The sequence below is a fragment of the Parasteatoda tepidariorum genome, chromosome 6, assembly GCF_982258835.1.
Source record: "Parasteatoda tepidariorum strain Cologne lab strain chromosome 6, Ptep-v5.0, whole genome shotgun sequence".
NCBI classification, from domain to species: Eukaryota; Metazoa; Arthropoda; class Arachnida; order Araneae; family Theridiidae; genus Parasteatoda; species Parasteatoda tepidariorum.
In genome coordinates, this window is record NC_141760.1 from 15,143,021 (window position 1) to 15,155,405 (window position 12,385).

The 12,385-nt window shown below is 38.1% G+C and overlaps 1 protein-coding gene across 1 annotated transcript; it reads left to right on the forward strand.

Moving 5' to 3' along the window:
* Positions 1-11,294: 11,294 nt before the first annotated feature.
* Positions 11,295-11,900, forward strand: LOC147807610 (uncharacterized). The gene has a single exon (XM_087166712.1). The coding sequence runs from the start codon at positions 11,295-11,297 to the stop codon at positions 11,898-11,900; it is 606 nt and encodes a 201-aa protein (XP_087022838.1).
* The last annotated feature ends 485 nt before the right edge of the window (positions 11,901-12,385 follow it).

Here is a 12,385-nt window from a genome sequence, read left to right on the forward strand (position 1 = left end):
AATTTATTGAAAATGTCCTCAATTCTAGGAATTGGGTGTCTGGCATTTGGAAGCTGATTTTTGATTGAAACCGTAAAATCTGTGCAAATACGAACTATGCCATCGTGCTTTGAGACAACTACTAGGGGTGTCCTAGCTAAAAATAAACTGCTGAAAATTTAAAGAAAAACTGCAGTTTGAAGACTGCGGACTTGGCCAATTCCGCTACAGAATTTTTAAAGTCGAAGAACTACAAAATTACTACAGAAATGAATTGGATGGAGGTGTCCTGATCCCTTTGTTGGGGGGTGGGATATCACTGTGATAGCCACGTGATGGCTATGACGAACAATTTCATAAAATGGATCAAGCTAAGGAAAACTATTTTAAGAGACTCCATTCTTGTTGGTTTACTCACTCTTGCTGCACGCTTAAGTTTTTTTTTCTTCCGTAGAAATCTTCCGTATGCCTAGATATCTTTTTATTAGCAGGGTCTTAACCAACACCTTGCTTGCAGATAAATTATTTCTGATCCCTCTTTTACGCAACAGAATACCAGAGAACGAAACATCTACCACTGAAAACAACCTAACTTGGTACACTCCTCTTTAGAAATATATGACTCCATATAATTTGAAAATTTATCTATGTACTGTGACAAGTGTTTTTTCAATCACTTACATTGTGACAATTTTGGAATGTTGCCATTTCACCCATATGAACACCTATCTCATTGAATTTCACTCAACATCAGACAAAGATAGAGATTGTTAGATCTACAAACCAAATAAATGTACTTGCACATGTTACACTTAATGGAATTGTCTATTCGCGTGCATGTAAAATCATCCAAACAACTGTTACAGAACTCACATTGCATAGAACAAGGCTTAGTTCCACACCTGTTGTATCTTCTAGCCTCATAAAATTGACCTTCTACACTGACTGATTGTACATACCATTTGTTGAGATCCTTACTGGGCACCACATTTGACAAGTCTAAATTCACACTGTTCCAGTGTCTTTGCCTGGAGGTCACCATCTCAAAAATTACCTTTCCTTTATGTAGTCCTTTATAAATCTATAAAAACGTTTGTCTCGCACAAATTGTGTTAAAGCCTCTTTACCTGTAATCCACCCAAATAGATATACTTTTTAGTCCTATGCATGCGTTTTAAATGCATGTTTGTGTTCACACCAGACCATTTGCGATAACAATATGCCCACTTTTCGACTTTCCTTTTTTTTTCCTATAATACTCTGAAAAATACTTGAAAAACCTCTGCTCACCTGCACTTGCAGCAAAATCTGACATAAGAGAGTGAAAAGTCTTTTTATCTGTCTCTTTTAGTTTACGACGCCAACTCCTATCAACATGCCAAGAACACAGTAACTTGTATTTTGGGATATCGAACACAGAACGCCAAGCCAGATTAAAAGCATCTGCAGCATCAGTCATGAATACCTCAGGCTGTATATTTACCCCATAATTTCTAATGGATTTAAATGCAACACTGAGGGCCTCCTGAACTTTTCTGTTGCTGAGGATTATTGCTGCAGGAAACCCCTCATGTCTGTCATCTAGCATACACAGAATACATCAATCAAAACCATACTCATTGACACCATGTGTAAAATTACAACACTAACATGAAATCTTTTATCATTAAATTACCTTCCTGTAATACACCCTGGGGTTATAAAAGCGTACCACAGACCCTGATTTTGGGGAGCCTAACACTCACTTTTGTCATCTGGGTCAAAAACCTGATCTAATCCAAATTGCTTCTGGATGTCGAGAATATCTTTCCTTGGTGTCAAATGTGACCGGGAAAGTTCACCACTTATTGGCTCTCTTATATAATTCAGTAGTTCTTGAATGGGCCTTTTATTACTCAACTGATATGCAATACTCTCTCGCTCTTCCTTAGATAAACGGGGACGACCTAAATCACACTCATGGCCAACATGTGTTTCAGTGAACTCAACATAATACAGACCATCTTTAACTACAACAGAAATCATAGCAGGAGAAATACCAGGGATCAGGCTAGCTCACCGAGTTGTGGCCAGCTGGAGTGGTAGCCAGACGTGGACTATAGGGGTAAGGGTTTTGCAAACCTGGGTACGTGCCCACGCCTGGAGGAAAGGAAAAAGGACAAATACGATCTATTTTGTTACTACCCATTTGTTTACTAAAACGCATACCAGAACGATGGCAACTCATAACTTTTTTTAAAATTCATAAACTCTACTTCATTTTCTTTCGCTTCTACTTCACTACCTTCCCCAAAAACTGTTCAAAGCTAACTCTGTCACTTGGCGCCTCCCTAGTTTTAAGCGCGGTATAGCCAAATCAAGGCTCTTGCTCCAAAAATTTACATCACTCACCCTCCCTGGGGTCAATTCGATCTGATCAGGATCGAGCCTAATCCCTTCTTTAACCTCGGTTAGGCCGGTCAAGTTCCGGATAAGCATCTTTTATCTGCACTGTCCTGACAGTTTTCAGTAAGATTTTTGGCACAGGTCCTACAGAGAGGAAACATCAACTTATTTTGGCATTTAACTAGTAAAACGGGATGCAAAAGTTGACGCGGTTAGTAGTATTTTGCATTTGACAATACCAGAAAAATTATGAATATCATCAAAGCTACTAGTAATGATCTTAGGGTGCTCAATGGGGTACTTGCAATATTTATTCACCCAAGGGTATAAGCTGGTGAAATCGTAATATTTTGCAGCCTCTTCATTATAAAGAACTGCAGCGTTTGTTCTTCCCCCAAAAGAGGCATCTGTTCCCATTACAGTTGTTTTGTTTCGTCCAACATGACTGGTGATTGCCCTGAAAGATAATCCACAATCTCGGTAGGCCACTATCACTCCTCTGTTGAACTCGGATACTTGATCAAAAGATGATCGCTGTTTTCTATAAGGCATAATCGTTCGTTTTTTGAAAAAACCACAAGAAAAACACAATTGCCCAACTTGAAAACGTCGAAATCTCCAAACCTTAAATAGCGCTTTGAAGTCGCACGTAATGTGCGTCTGCGCTGAAATTCTAATCATTTGTATATCTCACCTCCGCTAATACATATTGTAGATTTCATGTTATTTGCATGCTTCCTTTGGGGTGTTGCATTTACTGCGGCCAGCAGTGTATATATATTTTACATAATGTTTAAATTTCATTACCAAATTCAAAAATGATTTTCTATTTCTTGATTACTGATGGTAGAAATCTGTTTGCACAGTCAAACTATGAAACTCTGGGCACGTACGCATCTTCGACTGCAGCTCTTGTGCCTTTTGATTCTTTAATTTTTTGTAACTCTTGTTTAAAAGTTGTCCTAATGCTGTTTATCTTGTTAACTTCAGCCGGTCCAACTACGGGAATATTTATAGCTTTCGCTATTCGCAATAAGGCTGAGTTCCTGGCATCTTTGTGTTTATAATCCTCATGCCTCACATTCCATAAGACTTCTTTTTCAAATAACTCAACAAAATCTAATGTTTGTTGGTCATGCAATTTCCTACGACTTACTTCTATTTTGAACTATCTAGTTTATCTATCCTACAGCACTTTTTCAAGTTTAAAAATGAATTTTGGAGAACTAGGAGGAGATCTCGATATCTGGTTGACAACACTTTCTGCATCCATAGAAAAAACATCCTTAGTACTGATAAACAGTGTTGCTGGTTGCACAGTGTAGGCTGGTATTTTCCGTCATCAGCCATGAGCAGGTAGAACTCTTTCTTGTTGTAGTCATTTACCACCTCAAGGACTTGGTTAATTTCTCAAAGATTGAAGTTGGTGGGTCATGGCGAAAGCAGATAGTAAACTGTTCATGCTTCAAAGTAAGTCCAACTGTTGAAGGGTAGTAGCTGTCACCATAGCGGTTAAACTTCCTGATGTGTTTCGCAACTTTCTTTTAGTACTCGTTCGCCAGCACAAAAAAAGTTTTCTCCAATGGGATAATAATGTTCAGTATAGCACCCCTCTTTAAACTGTCCTTTTCTGTCTCCTTCCTACAAATGAAAAAACATTTTTTGAGTTATCAAGAAACCTAACATAGTAACTAGTAAATAATTAAAACTTTTAAGTTACTTTTTTATCTTCATGTTTATTTAACTAGTAACAACAAATAAAAAGTTAACTTAACAAATATTAGTTTTATTAAGATATTGTAATGACTGGAAGAAATAACTGTTCGCAATATAGAAATGATTAATTGAAGTGAAAAAAATAATTTCAGTTCTTTTGCTTAGATGAGGATGCCAATTAACGTAGCTCAGCAGCTTTATAAATAATACTATTTAGCATAGTTATAAAATTTTAATAAAACAATGAGTATTCACTTGAATATCATCATGCTTTAGTATTGCGTGTCCATCCATAACGAAGAAAAGAATCTAAGGGAACTAACTATTTAGTGAACATAGAAAACTGAGAAGATAAAACCTACCTATAAACTTAATAAATTTTAAAACTTAACAGTATTAAAAGACATGCTATTACTTGATTGAAGATTGATTAATTCAATCCACATACGTCACAGATGGAGCCCTCCCTTGTTTAATCTTGTCCAAGCCGGACTTGTAGTATCTGCTTTGACGTCTGGGCGAATCCGGTACATCCCCTACCGTATGGTTCGATTCAGCGATACACGTGCATAAGATTTATCGTTGCTTAGATGAGAAAAGTAATAACATGAAGGTCAGCAGAAATACGAAATCGGAGAGCAGATAAGTTTCAAGTGAAAATATATCGATGAAACTAGGGGGCTGTTATCGTTATCGAACCTGTTCTGTTCACGCATGTGATTTTAATACAAATTTTAAACTTAACGCGGATCGTACCAAGCACCCGCAGGGTAGTTTTCTGTGCTTTAGACAACAACTGACATAAACAGTATGATTCTGTGAGGAACAATGTCATGAAAACTTTCAATAATACTTTTACCTAACCTTCTATATTAATTTTATAAGTGAAAAAACTATTCAGTAAAGAAAATTACAAAAATTACATTACAGTAGAGCCCCGATTATCCGAGTTAATGTGGACCAAGACTAACTCGGTTAAAGCGAAAAATGTAAATTAAGATAAATCGTGTAGGTTTAAATGTATATTTTAACAAATACAAAGGTTATACTGATACACCACATGCTATTCATATTTTTACGATAATTAAAGAGTTCTTACTTAAAAAAGTCCTTAATTGTTTTTTGTATAACTTTACTTTGGTGTTGCTTCTTCTTGTTGTTCTATGTATTCAATAGCACTTTCGATAGCTTTTAATCCATCTGTATGTGAAATTTTCATATATCGATTTTCATCCTCACTGTCTTCATTACTAGATTCCTTTTCCTTATTCACGGTATTGACGATCATTTCATCCGTAATTTCTTGTTGCTCGTCAGCATTTATCCAGTCACATACATCCTTTTCGTTTATTGGCTCAGCTGGTGGCAGTTTAATGAGTATGTGGGAACGAGGCATTGCGTTCTCTCATTTTTACGGAGTTTTAAGACAACATCAAAACAATCAGAAGATAAAAATAAACATTTTTATTTTCCGGAAAAATTATAGTCACAAAAGCTGCGTGACTAACTTAAAATAAAATTAAAATTCAAAATAATGTAAAACAGAGTAGTAGTATTGTGGTTTTACAGATGCATATATATACTGGAGAAGATGTGCGATGAATAATTATGACATCAGTATCCTGCAGTCAGTTGCAGTTAATTTCTGACAGCAGAAAGAATATCAGGATGAGAGGTCACAGGTTCGGTATTCCGATCCGCAGGTCTGATCTAGCGAACTCTACAGTACTCCCCTTCCAATCTGTAAGACGTTAGTAGATGAGAAATTAGAGTTCTACGCCAGGGATCTGTAGGGGGTGTGGTCGAATGCGGGATCCGTAAGGGCTCGGTGGGGGGAGGGGGAGGAGTCGCACACTTGGAAGGGGGGTGCAATTTTAAAAAATTAGAATGAAATGCAATTATTTCAAATGATTATTTAATTAATCTTATTTTAAATGAGTATTAAATTGACTTTTATTTTTAATGATTATTTAATTGATCTTATTTATAATTATTGTTTAATTGATCTTATTTTTAATGATTGTTTAATTGATCTTTTTTAAATTATTATTAAATTGATCTTATTTTAGATGAGCATTTAATACTTTTTTATTTATTATTTTAGTGGAAAAATAACGAAGATGAATAAAATAACTCACGGGGGAATCGAAAAACAGCTCAGGTACAAGATAATACAATTTAAAGCATGTGCGATTTTCCCACGATACTACCTTTATATGGACCCCCATAGGTTCCTATGAACGAGCGAAAACAAGATTTCTCTCTTGCAATCCCATGAGTCATGGAACATGTTTTATCCTGGTTAAGCGGGCTTGTATGCGCTTGTTCATAGGAACCTATGGGAGGTCCATATAAAGGTGGTATCGTGGGAAAATCGCACATGCTTTAACTTGTATTATCTTGTACTTGATGGACTGTTTTCATTGTGAGTTATAAAAGTAAAGGTGATGCGATGACATCATTGCCTTCAACCTTTCAGAAGCTTTCACACAGAACTATAAAAAACCAATCGGAACATACATTACGTTTTACGCATTGCATTCTGGGTAGTTTTGCGAGTATAAAACTAGCTGCCTTCGCTTTGGGAACTTATTTTGATTGTAGGATTACCTCTCTCAGAGCGCTCTTAGCTTCGATTCTATCTTTGATATTTTAGAATTTACGTTTCTATTAGTACTTGTAAATTGTTGTTATATTTCTATTATTTGTAATTTGTTGTTTTATTTCTGTTAGTTACAATTTGTTGTTATATATCTGTTATTTGCTGTTAAATTAACAGTTAAAGTTTTTCGCCAATTGTTTATTGATTCAGTATTTATTACTTGATATATTTTCAATTTCTTCTGTAAGTTGAAACATTTTCAACATGAGTCAAGTCTTGAATCAAACGTTTCAATGCCAGTGAATGATGAACTTTATGCTATCTGCGATTTTGGTGACATCACGGTTACTCAACTAGATAGTATGCAAAAGCAAGACCAACTGGATGAAGCAAAACTACCTTGCCCTCAATGTAATAAAGCTTTCGTATCTCGCCGGAACATGCTGCGCCACCAGAGATCCATGCATTGGGATAAACATCTCCTATGTCCGGAATGCCCCAAGACCTTTGCTAGGACAGATAAGTTAAAGTGCCATTTGAACATTCATAAACGGAAAGCAACTGAAGACATCGCATCGCTCCCCGCCAAACACTCCCGATCGGATATTACCTCATTACACCAGCTTCCTTCTCAGCTAAACACTACTGTCTCAACATCTCGTGCTGGTCCCTCTACATTTAATGCTGCATCAACAGTTCCTCCTTCTGCCGATAACCTTTCTGCCTTTAATGGGATATTGAAAAATGTTTGTCTTTCCAATGATGATCACGTTAAAGACATACGTACGTTTCACAAACTGAAAAGGGAAGATTTTCACCACATCATCTCGTCTCACCTTACCCGTTTCGAATTAAAAGTGAATGCCCGCCTATTGTGCCGATATCAGAAAGTAACTCCTAGTGGTATCGTTAGCGACGAGAAGAACTTTAAGACGAAGAACGCTATCGTCACTGTTTCTACCAACCTTCATGATGTCTACACTACAAAAATAGACAAACTACTCGCTGAAGCGGATGATTTTGAGGGAAAAGAATCTGGATGGACTCTTGTAGAAATTCTCACTTTAGAAATATGGTTGAGTAAGTATTGTCCTCTCAGAGGATCATCCTACATAGACCTACCCCCGTCTATTAAATCTAAGAAGGCCATCATCAATGTGGATAATAGAGATAATCGCTGCTTCATGTGGGCAGTTCTGTCCGCCCTCCATCCTGTACAGAACTACCATCAACATGCCTCCCGCTCGTAACTTGACGGAGGATCAATTTAAATTGATCCAAAGATATTTCTCATCTGACCACCTTGCTCTACTTCTCCGAAAGGGAGTGTACCCGTACGATTACGTCAACCACGCGGACAAGTTTAACGAAACGGTCTTACCTCCTCAAGAAGCCTTTTACAACCGCCTGAATGAGACGAATATCACCGCGGAGGATTACGAACATGCTCAAAAAGTTTGGGAAGTCTTCCGTTTGGACACCCTTGGCGAGTATGCTGACTTATACGTCAAGTCTGACGTATTACTGCTGGCAGATATCTTTGAAAATTTTCGGGATGTTTGTATGAAAACGTACGGGCTAGATCCGGCCTGGTATTACACTGCCCCAGGCCTATCATGGGACGCCATGCTGAAGAAGACCGGAGTTCAGCTGGAGCTATTACAAGACTATGATATGCTACTTTTTATAGAGAACGGGATTCGAGGTGGAGTTTCCCAATGCTCCCATCGATATGCAAAAGCCAATAACGTCTACAGGGAGGAGGAGTATGATAAAAACCAGCCATCAAACTATATCCTCTATTTGGATGCTAACAATTTGTACGGCTGGGCAATGTCACAATACCTTCCTCTTAAAGACTTTCAGCGGATTGATCCTGCCACAGAAGTGTTAAGTACCCCACCAGGTAGCTCCACCGGATACATCCTGGAAGTCGACTTAGAATATCCATCAGATCTCCACGACAACCACTCCGACCTTCCCCTTGCTCCGGAAACTGCCATTCCGCCTGGCTGCAAAGAAAAAAAGACTCCTAACCACCCTGAACAACAAGCAGAGATACGTGCTGTACTATCAAAACTTGCAACTTTACCTTCAGCATGGCTTCAAACTCAATTAAGTGCACAGGATTTTACAGTTCGAGCAAGCCCCGTGGTTAAAATCATACATTGATTTAAGCACCACCCTACGAACAGCTGCAACTAACGATTTTGAAAAAAAATTTCTACGAAGTGATGAACAATGCAGTCTTCGGAAAAACAATGGAGAACATTAGGAGTAGAGTGGATGTAAAACTCTGTGGTACTGCTCGTAAGGCAGAGAAGTTGATAGCGCGATCCAACTTTCAAAAAAGAACCATTTTCTCCGAAGATCTTGCAGCGTTCCACATGCGACGGACAGTCCTGACTTTCAACAAGCCGATTGCTGTCGGGATGGTCGTACTAGACGTCTCCAAAACGTTAATGTATGACTTCCATTACTCGAAGATGATACCAAAATATGGTAGTCATTTAAAACTTCTGTACACAGATACCGATAGCTTCATCTACAACATCGTGACAGAAGATGTCTATGCCGACATGGCGCAAGCGTTGGAGCTGTATGACACGTCTGATTATTCGCCCAACAACATCTATGCTCTTCCCTTAGTTAATAAGAAAGTTCTTGGGAAAATAAAAGACGAGACCAAGGGGGAAGTCGTGACGGAGTTTGCCGTTATCAGGTCCAAGGTATACATTTACAAATCTGGAACTAAGACCGTGAAGAAGCTGAAGGGGGTCAAAAAGGCTGTTATTGAAAAAACGATCTCCTTTGAAGATTATATGCAGTGTCTTTTCCAGCACAAGGAATTGATGACATGCATGAACCTAATCAGATCAAAAACGCATCAAATTTATTCCATTACTGCAAACAAGATCGCACTGTCACCACATGATCAAAAGCGGCACGTCTTGGTGGACCGCATCAGTACCTTACCATTTGGCCACTATTCCTTGAGGAATGGCAATGAGTAAGCAATATAAATTTAAAAAAAAAAAAAAGAAAAGAAAAGATCGAGGAAGGATTTTACAAAAAAAAGAAAAAGAAAACTGTAGAGAAAAAAAAATCTACAAAATTAAATGAGCATGAAATTCTATTGGATTGATTGTTGAGTTTAATGGTACAATTAATGCTCATTTCGACTATAAATAGGAGTGTAGAAACAGAAATATCCCATTTATCATGGATTTTTTAAAATTAAAGCATCCGTACACCGCGTTCCTGGCAGGACCAACTAGCTCGGGAAAAAGCCACTTCATTAAGAAATTGATTGAAAACAGAATGATACAGCCTTTTCCTAAGTCTATAATATGGTGCTATGGTGTGTACCAAGATCTCTATAATGAAATGAGTGATGTTATTTTTCACGAAGGACTTCCGTCTGATTTGAATCATTATTCAGATGCTCTGATTATAATAGACGACCTCATGAGTGAATTTGGAAGTGATCCTCAACTGACAAAGCTATTCACAAAATTTTCACATCATAAAAATCTCAGCATTATCTTCATCGTCAACATTATCTTCATCGTCAGCATTATCTTCATCGAATATTTTTCATAAAGGTAAAGAAATGAGAGAAATATCTTTAAATGCTCATTATCTTATATTATTTAAAAACAGAAGAGATCAATCGCAGATTATGCACTTAGGACGTCAATTGTATCCCAACAAACTGAAGTTTTTTCAAGAATGCTATGCAGGCGCCACATCTAAACCTTATGGTTATTTACTCATAGACTTAGAGTGTGATACCGAAGAATCTTTGCGCATGCGTACCGGAATGTTTCCTGGAGATACTTATTATGTGTATCAACCGCGTTAACTTCATTTCCTGTACCCCCCCAGGGGCACACCCTTGTGTGACGGGTACGGCGCACCCGGGGCCCCGAGCCGGACCTGAGCATTTTTCCATTTCTCTCTTGCGACGGTCCTGTTTTGAGTTTCCGACTTTTTATCAAATATTTATAATGACCTAGTGAGCGAATTTTATTTCATTTCATTCAAAAACACTTTATCTTTTACAGATCTTTAGATTTTTGTTTGTGTTTTACTGTTTTTGTCAGGTTTCCTGATCTATCATGTTTCACCTATTTATTTTAAGTAACCAATTTTCCTCTAAAGCTTACAGACTAACAACGTTAGCTTTTGCTGACCAGCACGTTTGCCGTGTGCTGCGTCTCGTAAGGTGGAAAGGGGGAGCCTGGAGCTACCTGTCTGCTCTCTCATACGAGTGTGGCGCCCAAGGGGGCATTTCAATCTCGGAGTTGGTAGACTGCGTACTCTTTGGCCCGAGCTTCACTGTAGACGAGTGGAAGGAGGTTAGGTCCCCCTCTCTTTCAACCGGCTGGTAGGGCATGCTTAGCATCCTGCTAGGGACTAGCGCTGCATAAGGAGAGTGCCCCTGAACTCTGATAGTTTTGGCGGATACACACTCCCCTGGTGTAGTACTATATCTGACACTACTCTGGGCAGAGCACCGAGGCTGAGGTGTTCAGAGCCGGTGTTTCTACCCCCCTTGTTGGGCTCGGTGGTGGGCGTGAGAGTGTTCAGACGAAAATTATCTATTGCTATGGTTTCAACAGGTGTTTCACCCAGTCTCAACAAATATCCACCTAGATTTGATCTTTCCAAATGTCCAAACTTTGATGCTGCAAAATCTAGATTCTTAATACTTAGCTCACCAGAAAAGAAACTCTCCACCATGTCCCCATTTATAGTACAAAAATTTCTAGAATCACAAATAGGAAATCCGAAAAATGTGCGTCAAATGCCATCTGGCGATTTACTAGTCGAAACAGTTTCTAATAAGCAAACTATGTCTCTTCTGAAATCAAATAAAATAGACAATACTCCTATCATTGTAACTCCTCACAATTCTCTTAACATATCCAAAGGTGTTATCACTGTTAAATCTCTTCAAGACCTTTCTGTTACTGATATCGTTCAAGGACTCTCTAATCAAGATGTAATCGATGCTCGCCATATAACTATTAAAAGAGGCAAGGACATTATAACTACTCAACACTTAATCTTGACATTTAACTCAGCCACGCTACCTACCGACATTAAAGTAGGCTATATCAATTGCAAAGTGAGACCATATATACCAAATCCATTGCGCTGCTTCAAGTGCCAGAAATTCGGTCACTCAACCAACAACTGCAGAGGAAAATAAACATGTTCGCGTTGCAGTCAACCTAATCATACATTTAAAACCTGTACACTCCCTGAGCAATGCATAAACTGTAACGAACCACACTCTGCTAATTCTCGTCAGTGTCTGAAATGGAAACAAGAAAAACAAATTCTAAACATAAAGGTATTACAAAATTTATCCTCTGAAGCTAAAGCTAAATTCCTGAATTCCCAGCCCCGACAAAATATTTCATATGCTGCCGCAGTTTCTAACACAAAAAGTACAAAATCTATTGGCATCCAATATGATATCAACGAAACAGAGCCACATAATGAAAAACTAAAAACTCTATCACCAAGACAAACAGCTAGCAAATCAAAAACAATATCTTCCCAATCTCATCGACAAACACAAAATATTGAAAAATCTATAACACCTTCACAAAGCACCTCAGAAAAACAAAAATACTTGAAATTGACTCCAAAATTAGTAAGTGTACTACAACAGAAGCTAACCCAGTCTCC

Coding starts and splice junctions, on each gene's coding strand:
- LOC147807610 (XM_087166712.1), top strand. CDS start 11,295: ATGGTTTCAACAGGTGTTTCACCCAGTCTCAACAAATATCCACCTAGA.